Genomic DNA, 20,193 nt, shown 5'->3' with positions numbered 1-20,193 from the left:
TGCAGCCCAGACCCCGTTATTAGGCATGTAAGTATCGCAGTAACTAGGCCGCCCCATACTATCGAGTACTTGGAGGCGGGGGGCATTCAGCCAAACTCTGTCACACCTTCTTAGATGTCATGTTTGCTTTTCAGGGTTTTTGTTGCAGCCTCATCTGTGCCGTCCCTGCGGTGTACATCTATGTTCTGGGGCCCAAAAAGATTCATTTCTTTTTAATAAATGTTTAACATGTTAAAAACTATAAAATGTGTTTTGCTTTTTAAATATTTTTTTCTTCTTACAAGAATTGTTGGAGCCAATTTTCCTTAGAAACATTTAAATTTTGGCTTTTTCTGGAGTTTTTCTTGTAACATAGGAAAGCCTAAGGCCAGAAATAATCCCCATAAATCACTGTACATGGAGACTTTGAGATCAGATCATTTCTGTCCGCGTTGATTGTGGAAACAAAAAATCTTTTCTAAAAGCCTCAAACTTCTGTGTGTGACTCAGAGCTGAGATCTAACGGGATAGAAGATTCCAGTGCGGGGAAGACGGGAAACCTTCATATAGACGGCCGGTGGGGATGGAGGCAGTGACCGACTCTGGCCAAATCTGTCTCTAGAGCCGCAGTAGAAGATGAAGATGTCGTCCTCACCATGAAGGAGTTATTTCTCATGTCGCGTGTAATGAATCTCTCCTGCAGTATTGCTAATGCCGATTCCAGTGTCGGTAATGAGACGAGAATTAGCGTTATGGAAGATGAGTCTATGAGGAACGTGTTCAGCTGCCGACTCCGAGGAGGAAACTGCTTGTTGTCTGTGGCCTAAATATATAGGTTTTATTAGTAGATGTCAGGGGAGAAAACTAAACCCTGTAAGATAATAAATCTCCTCATATGTTTCCCTTATTATCTCCAGTAATTGTATTATTACACAGGATTCTTATGATGTTACATCGGATCATCTTCTTCTCATTCAGGTCTCTACAATATCGGATCCTCTCAGTGAAGATCTTCTACAAAAGAGAATTTTCCTGCTTTACCCATCAAGGATGTATATGGACAGAGACAAGATGGCGGAGAGGATATTACACCTCACCCTAGAGATCCTCCTCCGTCTCACTGGAGAGGTGAGAGATTCTGATGATGTCACATTACATCATTCTTATCTATGGGAATAACAGATGGACAGAACTGGAGAGGTGAGGACTCTGGAAATGTCTGTAGTGAGAGTTATTAATGTGTCTCTCCATTACCAGGATTACACAGTGGTGAAGAAGACCTCTAGTGATCGCTGTCAGGACCCTGTGTCTGAGGGATGGGGAAGACCCCTGAGCCAAATCACGGGGCCTCCACCTCACCCCCTGATCCATGAGGACATCAATGACCAGAAGATCCTAGAACTCATCTACAAGATGATTGAGCTGCTAACTGGAGAGGTGACATTGCTGGGAATGCTGGGACATTATTACTATTTATTTATAAAGCACCATTGGTTCCATGGTGCTGTACATGAGAAGGGGTTACATAGAATTACAGATATCACCGACAGTAAACAAACTAACAATGACAGACTGATACAGAGGGGAGAGAGGACCCTGCCCTTTCGGGCTTACATGCTACAGGATGGTGGGGAAGGAGACAGTAGGTTGGGGGGTTGCAGCAGTTCCGGTGTTGGTTGAGGTGATATCTGCGGTAGTGGTTAAGAGGTAGTGGAGTCATTGCAGGCTGTAGGCTTTTTTGAAGAGGTGGGTTTTCAGGTTCCGTCTGAAGGATCCGAGTGTGGTTGATAGCCGGACGTGTTGGGGCAAAGAATTCCAGCGAATAGGGACACTTCGGGAGAAGTCTTGGAGGCGGTTGGGTGAGGAGCGAATAAGTGTGGAGGAGAGAAGGAGGTCTTGGGAGGACCAGAGATTACGTGAGGGAAGGTATCAGGAGATTAGTTCAGAGACATATGGGGGAGACAGGTTATAGATGGCCTTGTAGGTCAGTATTAGTAAATTGAATTGGATACGCTGAGGGAATGGGAGCCAGTGAAGAGATTTGCAGAGGGGAGAAGCAGAGGAGTAGCGAGGAGAGAGATGAATTAGTCAGGCGGCAGAGTTAAGGATGGACTTGGGAGATGCAAGGGTGTTAGCAGGGAAGCCACAGAAAAGGATGTTGCAATAGTCGAGGTGGGAGATGATGAGGGCATGCACAAGTAGTTTAGTAGATTGAGAGTTGAGGAAGGGACAGATTCTGGAAATATTTTTGAGCTGGAGGCGGCAGGAGGTGGAGAGAGCTTGGATGTGCGGTTTGAAGGACAGGGCAGAGTCAAGGGTTACTCCCAGGCAGTGGACCTTGGGTAGGGGGGAAAGCGTGATGTCAATTGTTATAGAAATGTCAGGTAAGGAAGATCTGTGAGATGGGGGAAAGATGATGAGTTCAGATTTGTCCACATTGAGTTTGAGGAAGCGAGAGGAGAAGAAGGAGGATATGGCTGATAGACACTCTGGGATTCTGGAGAGCAGAGAGGTGACGTCTGGGCCAGAGAGGTAGATCTGAGTATCATCGGCATAAAGGTGGTACTGGAATCCATGGGACTCCATGTTGCCCCAGGCCAAGTGTATAGATTGGGAAGAGTAGGGGTCCTAGAACAGAGCCTTGGGGAACTCCAACAGAGAGAGGGTGGGATGAGGAGGTAGTGTGGGAGTGGGAGACGCTGAATGTGCGGTTGGAAAGGTATGAGGAAATCCAGGATAGGGCGAGATCTTTGATGCCGAAGGAGGAGAGGATGTGTAGTAGGAGGCAGTGGTCAACTGTGTTGAAAGCAGAGGACAGGTCTAGAAGGAGGAGTATAGAGTGTTGTCCCATAGATTTGGCTGTAAGTAGGTAATTGGTAATTCTGGTCAGGGCTGTCTCAGTGGAATGATGGGGGCGGAAGCCAGATTGTAGATTGTCAAAGAGCAAGTTAGATGAGAGGTGGGAGGAAAGGTGAGCGTGGACATGCTGCTCCAGGAGTTTAGAAGCGAATGGGAGCAGCGATATTGGGCGATAGCTAGATGTGGCTATTGGGTCGAGGGTCGGCTTTTTAAGGATAGGCGTGATTGTGGCATGTTTGAAAGCAGAAGGGAAGGTACCAGAAGTAAATGATAGGTTGAAGAGGTGGTTTAGGGATGGAATAAGAGTGGTGGCGAGGTTGTGGAGGAGGTGAGATGGCATAGGATCAAGTGCACAAGTGGTGAGGTGTGATTTGGAGAGATGAGCAAGCTCCCCTTCAGTGATGTTATATAGGGAGGTTATGGGGTTTGGGCTTTGGTCTGGTGTGTAAAGGGGTTGTGGTGGTTGAGCAATAAAGACATGCCATGTTTGGGCCATCTTGTTTTTGAAGTGTGCGCAAAGTCCTCGGCAGAGATGAGGGAGGTTGGAGGGGGCAGTGGTGGGTGGAGGAGGGAGTTAAAAGTACTGAACAACTGTTTGGGGTTGTGGGATAAGGAAGATACAAGGGATGTAAAGTAGGCCTGTTTAGCAGAGGTGAGGGCAGATTTGAATGCAAGTGTTGCTTGTTTGAGTGCAGTGAAGTCGTCTTGCGAATGCGTTTTCTTCCAGCGCCGTTCTGCAATTCTGAATGCTTGCCGACGCTTTTTAGTGGTGTTATTGTGTCAGGGTTGTCTATTGATTCGTCGCACTCTGTTATGCATGACAGGGGCGACCGAGTCGATGGCTGATGCAAGAGTGGCATTGTAGAAACTAGTGGCAGTGTCTGTGTCGTGGAGTGAAGATATGGAGGACAGTGGTAGAATAGAGTAAGAGAGTTTGTGAGTGTCTAGATGTGTGAGGTTTCTGTGGGGGTGCGCATGCTGCTGGACATGGGTGACAGGTGAGGAGGACAGGGATGAGAAAGTGCGTAGATGGTGGTCAGATAGAGGGGAGGTGGTGAAGTTAGAAAGACAGCAGAGGCGGGTGAAAACCAGGTCTAATGTATGTCCGTCTGTGTGGGTGGCTGAGGAGGACCACAGAGTAAGTCCAAAGGATGATGTAAGGGACAGGAGTTTGGAGGCTGCTGAATGGTGGTTGTCAATGGGGATGTTGAAGTCACCCATGATGATGGTGGGAATGTCAGCAGAGAGAAAGTGAAGGAACCAGGTGGAGAATTGGTCAATGAAGGCAGTGGTCGGACCTGGAGGTCGGTATAGGACGGCCACTTGGAGGTTGGAGGGAGAGTAGATGCGGACAGAGTGGACTTCAAAAGAGGGGAGGATAAGGGAGGGTAGAGGTTGGATTGGGTTGAAGCTGCAATTGGAAGAAAGGAGAAGGCCCACTCCCCCGTCATGTCTGTTGCCAGGGCGAGGAGTGTAGGTGAAGTGGAGGCCGCCGTAACCTAGCACAGCAGGGGAGGCAGTGTCGGAGGGTGTCAGCCATGTTTCGGTGAGGCCAAGGAAGGAAAAATTACGAGAGGTAAAGAGGTCGTGAATCACATGGAGTTTATTGCAGATGGAGCTGGCATTCCAGAGTGATCCAAAGAGTGGGAGCAGGGTGGTGGGTGTCAAGGGCATGGATTTGAGGTGGGAAAGATTTCTGGTGTTTGTGTTGATTTGGGAACGATAGAAGGGGGTAATAATGGGAGGTATGGGCTGTGGGGGTCCAGGGTTGAGAGATATATCGTCAGCAGTGAGGAGAAGCAGAGAGAGGGAGAGCATGTGGGAGAAGGAGGGTGGGTGGCTTGTTTTGTATTTTATTAGGAGAGCTCTGAGGTCAAGGAGCAGGTCAGCAGAGGAGGTCAGGTGGGGAGGCAAGAGGGAAGGAGAGATTATTATTTGGTTAGCGGGTGATGGGGTTTGCGGATAGCGAAGGAGAGTGAGGAGTAGTGGAGCCAAAACTGTTAGTGCGTATGTCAGCATGGTGAGAGTAATATAAAAGGCAAAAGAAATTTAGTACATCTAAATGCAGCAGTTAGTCATACCTTCTGGTCACTTCAGGCTCATTTCAGATGTTATCCTTAGAAAACATCCTTGCAATGACAGACCGAGGTCAGACAGACCTCTTAGTCTGAATTTATACTAACTTAACAGCACATGAAAGGGCCCAGGTGTGATCAGAAAGGGAGGAGCAGTAGGGAGACTGGATGCAGACACAGGAGACGATTAATTAAAGTCACAAGAGGAAATGCAAAGGGAGATAGTATTGCAGCCAGAACACATACCAGTGATAGCAGACAGATACAGGGGTGATTGGGGTTCAGGAAAGCTGGGTGATGATGGTACTGCAGCCTGAACACATACCAGTGATAGCAGACAGATACAGGGGTGATTGGGGTTCAGGAAAGATGGATGATGATGGTATTGCAGCCGGGATACATACCATTGATATCAGACAGATACAGGGGTGATGATGGTATTGCAGCCGGGATACATACCATTGATAGCAGACAGATACAGGGGTGATTGTGGTTCAGGAAAGATGGGTGATGATGTTATTGCAGCCAGAACACATACCTGTGGATGAAGCAGATCAATTGTCAGAGTGATAGTAATAGTGAAGCATAGTAATAATAATAATGAAGCATCTAGAGCAAGGGAGTCATTTTCAGGCATATTTCAGATGTTATCCTTAGAACGACATCCTTGGAATGACAGACTGACATTATACAGTAACACTATGAAGGGATCGGGTGATGACGGTATCATTGTATGTGTCAGGTTCCTATAAGGTGTCACGATGTCGCTGTCTATTTCTCCATGGAGGAGTGGGAGTATATAGAAGGACACAGAGATCTATACAAGGACGTCATAATGGAGGTTCCCCAGCCCCTCACATCTCCAGGTAATAGACAGGACTAAATACACACCGCATATAATATATGTAGAGAATGAATTCAGTCCCTGTATGTGTTTCCTCCAGATCTATCCAGTAAGAGGACAACACCAGAGAGATGTCCCCGTCCTCTTCTTCCACAGGACTGTAACCAAGAAGATCCCAGTGTTCCTCAGGATCATCAGGTAGATGGAGAGAAGGTGTCAGGAGATCTCCCCTATGATGTGTAGACGGCTGTGAAGGTCTTGTGCTCAGTCTTGTTTTATCCACCAGTATTATATGTTTTATACTTGTGTGATGAGAACGGTAGAGATGGCAGGATTAGAGCTGACACCAGTGACCGGAGGTAAACTTTTTACCTCTAATCACAGCTGAGCGGTTATGCTGTGTTCTGACAACGTGGGAACCACGGCTCTGTGACCGGCGGGGATGATTTTACCGCCAATCAGAAGCTCTACACCGGTGTTTACCGCACCTTCACACAGCTTGGGAAACACCGGCTTTTGTGCTGTGCATGATCGGCTATATTCTGCTATTAAATCAGCAAAAGTGTTGTGCCTGCCATCTGATGTATATACTTCTCATCAAGTTCTTGTTAAGTGAAGGAAAGTCTATTTTTTAACTTTGGTCTCCCTCATTCATCTCCATACTATCTGGTCTGGGCCTACAACGACAGCATGCAATCTCCGGAGTCGGGAGATATGACTCTGCTATAATGTATGTATATATATATATGTATATATATATATATATATATAATTATACTATACTAGATGGTGGCCCGATTCTAACGCATCGGGTATTCTAGAATATGTATGTAGTTTATTTATGAAGATTTAAGAATAATGCAATGAATGTTCGGGCGGTGTAGAAAATTGCTTTGGAAAGGCTTCTGGAATCGACTTTGGGATTGCCCCTTGCAGACCTGGGGGGCTGGACCCTCATCTGACCTTGTTTTCACTGGGCACACCGCTGGTGAAGGTTCCCTCTCTGCCTGCTGCACGCGCCATCTTCTTCCTTTGTGGTGACGTCACCGCTACCCGATGTTCGGCCGGTGTGGAGATTTCCTTCTGAACAGTATCTGCATCCTGCCTTAGGCTTGATCTTTGCCGACCGGGGGTTTTTCGCCCTCCTCTGCTCAAGTTAAGGCAGGGCACATCGTTGGTGAAGTTCCTGTGGAGGACTGCTGCGGCGCCATCTTCCTCCACCTTCAGTGTCGTCCCCGGGCGCGACCAATCAGCGACGCGGGATTTCCGTTACAGACAGAATTAGACGAATATATGTATATACTAGATGGTGGCCCAATTCTAACGCATCGGGTATTCTAGAATATGGCCAAATTCGCATGCGTTTTGCCACAGAAAACATGCGTTTTTCACGCGCGGAATTCAAGCGCATACCAAACGATTTGAAGCATCGCTTGGAATGTGATTGACAGGTTGGTCACACTTGTGAAGCATAGTGTTTTTGACAATTGTGATCAACTTTTTACTATTGATTGAAACCACAATTTTTTGCAAGTATTTAAATAGGCACTTCAACACATGAATCCACACTTGCGGGTAAAAAAGAATATTACTCCTTCTTATCCAAAATGAAGCGAACCACAATTATATTACAAACATGTAACTTTATTAAACAAAATAAAGACATTTAAAATTGGCTACATATTCATTGTTTCCTGATAACCTACCCCAAAAGGGGAAAAAAACAGCAGACAATTATCTCTGTTTTGTTTAATAAAGTTACATGTTTTTAATATAATTGTGGTTCGCTTCATTTTGGATAAGAAGGAGTAATATTCTTTTTTGTCCGCAAGTGTGGATTTTTACTATTGATGATGCCTATGCAGCATCAATAGTAAAAGATAGCATGTAAAAAAGAATAAAAAAAAATTAAAAAAAGGTTATTCTCACCTTCCGACGGTCCCCGGACTCTTTCTTTCCTCTCCACGCTCCCGGCATCTTCCGTTCCCAGTTATGCTTAGCGCGAATTACCGGAGATGACGTCACTCTCGAGAGCGCGATGCTTGCGAGATTGCGACGTCATCAGCGGTCTTTCTCGCAAAGCATTACTGGGAACGGAAGATGCCGGCTGCGTGGTTAGAGGCGGGAGAGCTCCGGGGGCCGTCGGAGGGTGAGTATATCACTATTTTTTGCTTTAATTCTATTTTTACAGGTTTATGGTACCCACGGTCCAGAGGAGTCTCCCGACTCCTAGCGCCGCTGATCTCCCGACGGTAGCGGTGGCGTGTCCTTCAAATTCCGTACTGCGCCTGCGCACTGCGCCTGTCGCTGATTGGTTGCGGCCTGCCGGCCACGACCAATCAGCGACACGGGATTTCCGTTACAGACAGACAGAGTTAGACGATTATATAAATAGATATATATATATATATGTTATATATAGCTGACCCGTGGAAGCGCTGATAGGCCGTCATCAGAGTTTACTCACTCCTTTCTTCAGCCTCCCGGCCATGAAGTTTTAAACTTTTGCTACAAATAAACTACGGACTTTCAATATGGATCGGTGAGTGCTTCAGTCCTTACTTTCTTTGATGGTGAAATTATATATATAGATATATTCTGTATATATGTGTGTATGTGTATATATATATGTTTGGCAGAGTCATATCTCCCGACTCTGCAGATTGCTGCTGTCATTGTATTATTACACAGGATTCTTATGATGTTACATCGGATCTTCTTCTCATTCAGGTCTCTACAATATCGGATCCTCTCAGTGAAGATCTTCTACAAAAGAGAACTTTCCTGATTTACCCATCAAGGATGGATATGGACAGAGACAAGATGGCGGAGAGGATGTTACACCTCACCCTAGAGATCCTCTTCCGTCTCACTGGAGAGGTGAGAGATTCTGATGACGTCACATTACATCATTCTTATCTATGGGAATAACAGATGGACAGAACTGGAGAGGTGAGGACTCTGGAAATGTCTGTAGTGAGATTTATTAATGTGTCTCTCCATAACCAGGATTACACAGTGGTGAAGAAGACCTCTAGTGATCACTGTCAGGACCCTGTGTCTGAGTGATGTGGAAGACCCCTGAACTCAATCACGGGGCCTCCACCTCACCCCCTGATCCATGAGGACATCAATCACCAGAAGATCCTAGAACTCATCTACAAGATGATTGAGCTGCTGACTGGAGAGGTGACACTGCTGGGAATGCTGGGACATTATACAGTAACACTATGAAGGGATCGGGGGATGACGGTATCATTGTATGTGTCAGGTTCCTATAAGGTGTCAGGATGTCGCTGTCTATTTCTCCATGGAGGAGTGGGAGTATTTAGAAGGACACAGAGATCTGTACAAGGACGTCATAATGGAGGTTCCCCAGCCCCTCACATCTCCAGGTAATAGACAGGACTAAATACACACGGCCTATAATTATCTGTATGTAGAGAATGAATTCAGTCCCTGTATGTGTTTCCTCCAGATCTATCCAGTAAGAGGACAACACCAGAGAGATGTCCCCGTCCTCTTCTTCCACAGGACTGTAACCAAGAAGATCCCAGTGCTCTTCAGGATCATCAGGTAGATGGAGAGAAGGTGTCAGGAGATCTCCCCTATGATGTGTAGACGGCTGTGAAGGTCTTGTGCTCAGTCTTGTTTTATCCACCAGTATTATATGTTTTATACTTGTGTAATGAGAACGGTGGAGATGGCAGGATTAGAGCTGATCATAGATGGGACTTCTCCATCTGTCGGTGACTTTTACAATATTTGTTTCAGGGTGAAGATCTGACCCATATTAATACTACAGAGACATATGTGAGAGATGATGAGTGGTGTAAAGAGAAGATTCCCACATATGACTACCCAGGTGAGTAGTAACCACTGAATGCAGAGAAGTCACAGATTCCTCTCAGTCACCGGCTGTGGCTGCTTTATCGGTGGTGTAGTCCGGCTGTATTACCATGATCACCATTTTGCCTCTAGACCACAACATTCTCCTCCACCCAAAACTGTTCAAATGACTTTGGGCAGTGAAAGCCCTTTTCTATAGAACTTAAAACCTGGAGGATCCTCCTACCCCCTGGTATTAGTGTGAGGGTGATCCCTTAAAGAGAGATCTATATGATTACTTGTACCTAACCCAATATAGGCCGAGTGCGCGCTTAAAGAGTCACACCGAACACAGAGTTAGATGTCTACTCCTTTCTCAGCAAAGGCTTGCACACAACTGAAGTTTATTCTCAAGACAAAGAGACGGGAAATGGGTGTCACACCATCTTCTGAGTAGCCAGTGTCAGTCTATGATAGGTCCATTTCAGCTTCACTTCCATATATGGTATCCAGTATCTCAGCTTCTGCATTCCAAGGATTCCTTCCAAGGTGTTGTCTGAAGACACAGACGCCATCTTGGTACACCATATCTGAACTGACTTATATAAGGTTAGCTGCGTTGTACAGTACCATGAAAGTGAATGTAAATTGAAAAACGCTGTGCACATGCTGCAGAAAAATCTGCGTGGAAACGCTGCGGGTTCATGTCAATTCTTTGTGCGGATCTGCAGCGTTTCTGCACCCATTGACTTGCATTAAGTCGGGCATATCCGGAGCAAAACCGCAGATCTAAAAAATATCTGCGTTTTTGCTGTGGATGAAACGCTGCAGATCGGGAGGGGGGGGAAGAGTGGGGGCGGCGTGTCGGCGGAGACTGTCTGCTTGTGTATGTGTGTGGGCGGTGACTGTGTGCGTGTATGGGCCTGTGTGTGCGGGGGTCATCAGGCGGTCTGCCGGGCTGTGCGAAGGTCATTAGGCATATGTCAGGGCTGTGCGGGGGTCATTAGGCATATGTCGGGGCTGTGCGGGGGTCATCGGGCGGTCTGCTGGGCTGTGCGTGGGTCATTAGGCATATGCCGGGGCTGTGCGGGGGTCATTAGGCATATGTCGGGGCTGTGCGGGGGTCATTGGGCGGTCTGCGGGGCTGTGCGGGGGTCATTAGGCACATGCCGGGGCTGTGCGGGGGTCATTAGGCATATGTCGGGGCTGTGCGGGGGTCATCGGGCGGTCTGCTGGGCTGTGCGTGGGTCATTAGGTATACGCCGTGGCTGTGTGGGGGTCATTGCGCGGTCTGCCGGGCTGTGCGGGGGTCATTAGGCATATGTCGGGGCTGTGCGGGGGTCATTGGGCGGTCTGCCGGGCTGTGCAGGGGTCATTAGGCATATGCCGGGGCTGTGCGGGGGTCATTGGGCGGTCTGCCGGGCTGTGCGGGGGTCATTAGGCATATGCCGGGGCTGTGCGGGGGTCATTGGGCGGTCTGCGGGGCTGTGCGGGGGTCATTAGGCATATGCCGGGCTGTGCGGGGGTCATTAGGCATATGCCGGGGCTGTGCGGGGGTCATTGGGCGGTCTGCCGGGCTGTGCGGGGGTCATCAGGCGGTCTGCTGGGCTGTGCGGGGGTCATTAGGCATATGCCGGGGCTGTGCGGGGGTCATTAGGCATATGCCGGGCTGTGCGGGGGTCATTAGGCATATGCCGGGGCTGTGCGGGGGTCATCGGGCGGTCTGCTGGGCTGTGCGTGGGTCATTAGGCATACGCCGTGGCTGTGCGGGGGTCATTGGGCGGTCTGCCGGGCTGTGCGGGGGTCATTAGGCATATGTCGGGGCTGTGCGGGGGTCATTGGGCGGTCTGCGGGGCTGTGTGTACTACAAGTCCCATCGGGCTATGCCTGCTACACTGTCAGTGCTTATACACTTAGATTGGAAGGAAGGATCATCCCCGCGCTGCCGCAAGAAGAATTCCAGAAATTGTAGAGGTGTTAACGTGGTTTCTTCTACGTGTTTGGGGGGTTCAGGTGACCCCTTCATCAGGACATACCACAAATATTGTACCAAATCATTCTCAAACACTATCCGAAACCAGGAAACATCTAGAAAAGATTAAATTACAAATTAATCTAATTTAAAGATAAAACCACTGCTGCCCCGAAGACACTGAGAGGTAATAATAAATCTGGGACCAAAGGAGCCAACTCTAATTCGGATCTGTCCAGTTCTCTCCCTCTTTCACTTCTTGAGTTATCCATTCATGATACCACTCCAAGCATGTTGGTACCTTCACTAACCACTATCTCATTAGGTCCTGACGACCCTGATACCTCCACTCCACCAGCCCCACCAATGACACTATTGTAGTGGGTCATTCAGATGCCTCTAAATCCGGGACGGTTCCTCTTTTACCCCGGGCAATAAAAAAACTCCCAACTGAACCAATTTTTTGTACCCAAAACCGTAAAAATAAAAAGCACTACAGAGGAACTAGGGGAGGGAGAAAAAGAGGAAAAATACCACCTTAACCCCTCCATCGCTAATGAATTAACTTCTAATATTTGTAATCTTTCTGACTACAAACTCTCTGAAAGTGAGGAATCCCTCCTATCTAGAGGATTGTCCTTCTGTCTCTCCAACAAACCTAAGGATTTTAATTTATTTTTAGATTTACAAATTTTCATAAGGAAATTAAACCTTAAAAGACATTTCTTTATTAAGGAAAATAAATCCAACCCTCCAACCAACACAGAAAATACTGAAGAAACAGATGAATGTTTTCACCTGAACGTACCTGCTAAGTCTAAATTTTATCCTGTTGAGGACAAAAGCCACCATCTATCTATTATCTATCTATCTATCCTTCTATCTATCTATCTATCTATCTATTATCTATCTATCTACCCTTCTATCTATCTCTCTATCTATCTATCCTTCTATCTATCTATCTATCTATCTATTATCTATCTATCCTTCTATCTATCTCTCTATCTATCTATCCTTCTATCTATCTATCTATCTATCTATCTATCTATTATCTATCTATCCTATAGCTATCTATCTATTTCTCTATTTATTTATCCTTCTATCTATTTATCCTTCTATCTATTATCTATGTATCTGTGTGTTATGGAGTGTGGGTTGGACAAATGTAAATGAGGAGGTTGGACAGAAATGACATCACAAATCTTTTTTTTTTGTTAAATAAGATATCTTTATTTAGCTTACAAAAACGCATACAAATCCGCCTGAAAAACCGCAGCAAAAAGGCATCAAAGACGCAACTGAGTTTTCTCCCAAGAACTGTGGATTTTGTGCGGAAAAATCCGCGGCAAAATCTGCAACGTGTGCACGCAGCCTATATGTTGTTTGCGCACACTGCAAGACTCAGAAGTGAGAGCGGATTTTGCTGGATTGGTTTATGGAAACCTTGTTGCTTTTCAGCAGCCTTTGAGCCACTAATAGTGCGGGAACCTCTGTTTTTCCATTGACAGATGATGGACCTGAGTGAGGACTTGTTTTTTGTGAGATGAGAATTGGTGTTATTTTCGCCTACATAACATTGATTGGTTTCTTTATATTTGATACTAGATGTGTGCCCGATGCTATCGCATCGGGAGGGCAGTAACATCACGATGGGGGCAGCTTTGTGGTGCTGGGGGTGGTGGCCCACCCACTTCCATGCAGTCACAACTGGCAGGAAAGACTTTGTTTTGCGATCTGTGCTGGAGATGGTGTGCGGTGCTTCCAGAGGGTGGCCGCACCCAATCTCCAGCACAGGCCTCAAGTCGCAGTCTTTCCTGGTGACTGTGACTGCATGGAGGTGGGTGGGGAGGCAGCGGTGGGATCCGGCGCATGTAGTCAGACAGTGGGTCCTGGCGGGGGTCTGGCGGTGGCATCCCTCTCATTACTCCCCCCTCATTACACCCTCTCATTATACCCCCTTTATTACACCCCTCTCTTTATACCCCCTCGTTACACCCCTTTAACAGCCTCATGATCGCAGTGATGGCCGGTATCCGAGCGGTGGCCGGGATCCGAGTAGCGGTCGGGATCCCAGCGCCGGTAGGGATCACAGTGGCAGCCTGGATATAAGCGGCAGCTGGGATCCCAGGGGTATTCGGGATCGCAGCTGCGTCCTGGATCTGAGCGGCATCACTTGGGTGTACCAAAATAGCGGTCGGCGTACTTCCGGTGCGGCGCAGTGGATTGTGGGATTCGGGGACATCCAGATGGAAGTGGATGACAGACAATTTAAGGCAATTATATATATACATTTGGGAGGCAGAATGAACAAACAGTTGAACACCGCACACTACTGGCTCATCCAACAAGGTTTTCAATTAGACTGTGAACTGTCATTGTCTTGGTAAATAAAGTTTTTTACATAGCTTGCCATTTTTTAAGTAGAAGTGTTGAAAAATATAAACCTCAAGGATATTTTATTTAAAAAAATTGTTTATTATGTTAGATGACTGTACCAGGAGATCAGAGGGACAGCTGACATCTTCAATTTTTAAATCTGATGATCTTGATATCCTACAAGATACACCTGAAATGAATGCCGTTACTCCAGACACATCATCATCCGTTCACAGCAAAGATCTGTCATCTGAACCTATGAAACATGTCCCATCTTCTGATTCTTTACTGACTACTAAGGAAAATCAAAGTCACAAAAGAGGCATTAAAAAACAAACTGCTCCTAAAGCAAAGAAGTCATTTTCATGTTCAGAATGTGGTAAATATTTTACACGGAAATCAGATTTTGTTACTCACCAGAGAATTCACACAGGGGAGAAGCCTTTTTCATGTTCAGAATGTGGGAAATGTTTTAATCATAAAGGGAATCTTAATGAACACCATAGAACTCACACAGGGGAGAAGCCTGTTTCATGTTCAGAATGTGGGAAATGTTTTATCAATAAATCAGTTTGTGTTAAGCACCAGAGAATCCACACAGGAGAGAAGCCTTTTTCATGTTTAGAATGTGGGAAATGTTTTGCACATAAATCACATTTTGTTACCCACCAAAGAACTCACACAGGGGAGAAGCCTTTTTCCTGTTCTGAATGTGGGAAATGTTTTGCACATAAATCACATTTTGTTACCCACCAAAGAACTCACACAGGGGAGAAGCCTTTTTCCTGTTCAGAATGTGGGAAATGTTTTAACACTAAATCAGAATGTGTTACGCACCAGAGAACTCACACAGGAGAGAAGCCTTTTTCATGTTTAGAATGTGGGAAATGTTTTAACACTAAATCAGATTGTGTTATGCACCAGAGAACTCACACAGGAGAGAAGCCTTTTTCATGTTCAGAATGTGGGAAATGTTTTATCAATAAATCAGTTTGTGTTAAGCACCAGAGAACTCACACAGGGGAGAAGCCTTTTTCATGTTCAGAATGTGGGAAATGTTTTAACCTTAAAAGGAATCTTGATGAACACCATAGAACTCACACAGGGATGAAGCCTGTTTCATGTTCAGAATGTGGGAAATGTTTTAGCAGTAAATCAGCCTGTGCTAAGCACCATAGAATCCACACAGGAGAGAAGCCTTTTTCATGTTCAGAATGTGGGAAATGTTTTATCAGTAAATCAGCTTGTGCTAAGCACCATAGAATCCACACAGGAGAGAAGCCTTTTTCATGTTCAGAATGTGGGAAATGTTTTAAACTTAAAAGGAATCTTGATGAACACCATAAAACTCACACAGGGGAGAAGCCTGTTTCATGTTCAGAATGTGGGAAATGTTTTATCAGTAAATCAGCTTGTGTTAAGCACCAGAGAACTCACACAGGAGAGAAGCCTTTTTCATGTTTAGAATGTGGGAAATGTTTTAACAGTAAATCAGATTGTGTTAAACACCAGAGAACTCACACAGGAGAGAAGCCTTTTTCATGTTTAGAATGTGGGAAATGTTTTAACCAGAAAGGGAGTCTTGATGAACACCATAGAACTCATACAGGGGAGAAGCCTTTTTCATGTTCAGAATGTGGGAAATGTTTTACAAGGAAATCAAATTGTGTTAAGCACCAGAGAACCCACATACAGGAGAAGCCTTTTTCCTGTTAATGTGGGAAATTTTTTAACCAGGAAGCGCTTCTTGATCGCCATCAGAGCAGTCACACAGAGGAGAAGCCATTTTCATTTTCTTAATGTAGGAAATATTTTACTTGGAAATCAACTGTTAATAAACATCAGAGATGTCACATAGGGGAGAAGCCTTTTTTTATATTCATAATGTTGGAATAGTTTTAACCAAAATTAAATGTTCTTAAATGGGTTGTCTCTTGTCATTCCTCATGTTTGCTGACAAAAGGATAAAACTAAACTTTATTAATTCCAAATATAAAGCTATACCCATAATTCACCCCCTGAAGATTAGTCAGAAGGTGACTAATAGAAAAAACATATACCCCACATCTCAGTATATAGGGTGAGGTGAGGTTTACACACTCACTCTCCAAGCCTCTCATTTCTGCGGGTTTCATCGTCCTCACCAAAGGCGACTCATCAAGAGACTATTTAATATTGACCTATATTCAAGCGAGACTAAGCGGAAAAAAAAAACTATAATCATGTATCATGTTATTCAGAACAGTCAGAAAACTAGCCACATATTGGCAGATCCCAGACCTCAAACTATATACTTCGGAAGGTTATAAGCCCCTCCAGTGTCAGGAATAGATAGTATGAATTTGAATTTACCAAATGGCTGCAATGAAACAAAGAGTGAAAAATTTAAAGCGGTCTGAATACTTTCCATACCCACTGTATCAGTAAAAATAACTCCTCTTTATTAGGTAAAGTATAAAAGAATTGCGCCATTTTCCGATATCCGTCGCTTCTCCATTTTTCATGATTTCAAGTTGGGTGAAGGCTTATTTTTCATGTCAAGCTGACTTTTTTAATGGATGCCATTTTGGTGCAGATACGATCTTTTGGTCGTCCTTTACTGAATTTTAATGTTGCGGTGACCAAGAAAAGTAATTCTGGGGTTTTGACATTTTTTCTCGTTACGCCATTTAGCGATCGGGTTAATTCTTTTTTATATTGATAGATCGGGCGATTCTGAATCCGGCTATAACAAATATGTGTATGTTTGATTTTTTATTGTTTTATTTTGAAAGGGGCGAAAGGGGGGTGATTTGAACTTTTATATTTTAGTATTTTTAAAAACATTTTTTTCTACTTTTGGCATTGTGAAGACATACAGCATTGTATCTTAATTAACCAGATGACTATTTTTAGCAAACGAAAAATAATAGAATGTTATCTGTATGTTGGCTTTAAATTTAAGTGCTGATTTCTGGTTGGTCAAGAAAACAGACTTTTGCTTGTGTAAGCCGGTAATATTGACTTTTATTGTGCGCTTATCCTTGATCACTAGTGATGTTTGCTGATATGCTAATTATGCATTGTGTTATGGAGCCAGTTTGCTGACTTCTAAAGCAGAGAGGGAAAAACTATGCAAATAGTTTAAATAATCAAGTAATGCAATAATCTCATCTCCATTCTTACCCTTTATGTAAACACTGAATGAGGGACACTTGTTAAGTCTAAAAATAGGTTACATGCCTCTGTATAAAGAGACTGAGAGAGAGAAACAGCCAGAGAGATTCTGCCAAGACATCTATACATCCAAAGGACAAGAGACAGGACAGCAGCCATATTTTCACAAGGGACATGGACCTATCATTCTATAGGAAACAACCTAGGGGTTTTCAGCCTTGGTTGGAAGAATACAGATCTGCTCCATTGACCATCACTGAACCATGGATACGTTCGGAGAAGCCAGATTGTGGTCTTTGGATCAACTGGCCTTGTACCTTGTATGGACTCAATGGACTGTCATCTTCCTACACTTATTGTTACATCCTCTCTGTGTGCGGGCCACAGGTGGAGTAGTCGACCCTGGAAGATGAAGCCAGGTTGTGATCCTTGGATCAACTGGCCTTGTATGGACTGTCATCTTCCTACACTTGTTGTTACCTCCTCTCTGTGTGCGTGCCACAGGTGGGGTAGTGACCCTGGAAGGTCTGAAGTCACAGCTGCTATTATCCCGGCGGGTTAGTGGAGGGTGAGACTCTGTAATGTCCACCATCTTGGGTACTGTGCTGGGACTGTTCTTTGTGTTATCTGCCTGTTTTGTAGTTCAATAAAGCATTGCCACACTTTTATCCTCACCCTGTGTTGTCTGAGTAGCGTTTTGAACATGTTAAAAGGAGAGCGGGAGTTCAGCAGGACAATGCCTGGTCCATGTGGTTTTGGCTAGCGGGCGGCGCTCATAGCATTCCGGCAGTGCCAAGCATAGAGGTCTGCTGGAGACCTCTGGTTGTCATGCCAGCCCATCGGTGACGAGGTCACCGATGGTGGGATTTCCGGAAATCTTGCTGGAAGTGCCGCTGTCAGAGGCTGTTAGGGGCAAATGGCAGATGTTCAAAACAGCTGACATGTGCCGGAAAAGATGTGGGCTCACCCCCGGAGCCCACATCAAATGGAGGAAGTACATTTACGCCCGATGTCAGAGAGGGGATTGTTTTTACAGAGACAAAAGTAATTAATCATGTACAGTATACATACAATTACAAAAATACACAGCTTCTAATGGTAAATAGTATAGAGTTACGACAAGAAAATATAATTTGTGTAAACCATGTGTAGATATAAAAATTCAGGCAAATGTATATATCACCTGGAGGCTGTGCTGGGCTGCATGCTCTTATCATCTCCCACGTCGACTACTGCAACCTCCTACTCTCTGGCTCCCCTCTAGCACTCTGGCTCCGCTCCAGTCCATCCTACACTCTGCTGCCCGACTAATCCACCTGTCTCCCCGCTATTCCCCAGCCCCCCCCTATGCCAGGCCCTTCACTGGCTTCCTATTGCCCAGAGGCTCCAATTCAAAACCCTACCCATGACATACAAAGCCATCCACAACCTGTCTCCTCCATACATCTGTGACATGGTCTCTAGGTACCTACCCGCATGCAACCTTCCATCATCTCAAGATCTCCTTCTCTACTCCCCCCTTATCTCTTCTTCCCACAACCGCATACAAGACTTCTCCCGTGCTTCCCCCATACTCTGGAACTCTCTGCCTGTAAAAAATGCGTATTCTTGTAAAATACTTAGGACTAGTTACCAGATGAAAATGTAGTGGTTTATGTGAATTCTTCCATCAAAGAAGATTATTACAGAAAAACATAAAAATAGGTGAAAGATTGTCCATTAGTTCATAGCATGTATTCTTCTTTCTCTGGGATCTCACATGGCAAATGGCGTCTGTCTCTCTTAGGCTTCTTACGTAGTAAAGTTGCATCTCAGCTGTCTGTCCATTCAATGCTATGTCCGTGCAGAGATGACATCTTCGCGTCTGTGTCTCATGATGGGGAGGGAGCAACAGCGACCTCTAGAGTAAACCCCCACCTTAAATATACATCTTTCAAAGCATGTGATCTCCACATATGGAGTTGTCTTTATCATGAGCTAAACTTAAATATGTAGTGGAGTTGACATTTAACATGAGCTAAACATGCTAAAATAACACATGCAGTGTCAGCGGAAGGCACTGTTCAGCACAGAACTGAGTGTAATAAGAAATTAACGGATTATTAATATTTAACAATTCCCCCTTTTGAGGGAGACAGACATTAATTGGAACCCTCAAAATATAATGAGATCTTCTTTCTTCTTTTCTTCTTCTTTGATAAAATAGTTTAATATCAATAATAATAATATCAGATTATTGTTATACGTACTCGATGACATAATTGATGTGAATTCATGTTATGGTAAGCCGTGAACAATATTCATATAAAATATGTATAATTATACTTCCCTAAACCTAAATTGAAGCATCTCAGGTTCAGTCATCATCATCTGATGTCATCCGGTCTTCATTTTGATGTCTTCTTGGTTCTTTTAAAAAACACAGTTTTTCGATAGCATATAGATGTTGTAGAAATCGTGTTGTGTCAAGTCAAAGTCCATAAATTCAAATGTTGATAACAAAGTCTATAGATGAAATGCAGCTTTAATATCTGTGCAGTGTCACCTTTAAAAACCTGGGCTTACATTGGCTCGCCTTGGATATTCTGGAATCCTCCATCGGTACTGGTCTTTGAACAGCTGTGATGTCTTTGGTCAGCAAAGCAAGGGTTAAAATGACTCTTCCTTGCTAAACATAGCACCATAACCAGTCCTCAGTCCCAGTGGCGGATCTTAATAGGGGCGGATGGGGCGGTCGCCCCGGGCCCAAGGTTTTTTGGGGGCCCAGGGAGCAGGGGCGGGCTGGGCCGGGTGGCAGAGAGGCAAATGCCCCCCCCCGGGCCACTCCCCCAGCACCTGTACAGGGCCGGCCGTGCCCTGTGCTGTGACGCCGCCGGCAGCAGACAGCCGCCCGCGTCACAGTCTATGGGGCCGGCCGGGTCCGGGAGCTGTGCACGGCCGTCGCAGTCATCTTCGGCTGCTCAGCTCCGGCTCCCTCCGGCTGCACTTCCGGGTCAGATGTCGGGCATGCGCAATGACGTCATCGTGCACGCCCGACATGTCCCGGAGGATGCTGAAAGCAGAGGCGCTGCTGGGGAGCGAGCCGGCTGTGAGGTAAGTATGGG

General features: G+C 45.3%; 1 protein-coding gene across 1 annotated transcript; it reads left to right on the top strand.

The window, feature by feature from the left end:
• Positions 1 to 1,194: 1,194 nt before the first annotated feature.
• Positions 1,195 to 17,763, top strand: LOC141078114 (uncharacterized). Its single transcript, XM_073564953.1, has 7 exons — positions 1,195 to 1,416; positions 5,656 to 5,779; positions 5,858 to 5,955; positions 9,029 to 9,152; positions 9,236 to 9,333; positions 9,532 to 9,622; positions 14,043 to 17,763. The coding sequence occupies exons 1-7, from the start codon at positions 1,195 to 1,197 to the stop codon at positions 15,647 to 15,649; spliced, it is 2,364 nt and encodes a 787-aa protein (XP_073421054.1). The 3' UTR covers positions 15,650 to 17,763.
• The last annotated feature ends 2,430 nt before the right edge of the window (positions 17,764 to 20,193 follow it).

This window comes from Dendrobates tinctorius, unplaced genomic scaffold (genome assembly GCF_039654945.1).
Source record: "Dendrobates tinctorius isolate UK_male_01 unplaced genomic scaffold, ASM3965494v1 ptg000504l, whole genome shotgun sequence".
NCBI classification, from domain to species: Eukaryota; Metazoa; Chordata; class Amphibia; order Anura; family Dendrobatidae; genus Dendrobates; species Dendrobates tinctorius.
This window is presented reverse-complemented; position numbering and strand designations above follow the sequence as displayed.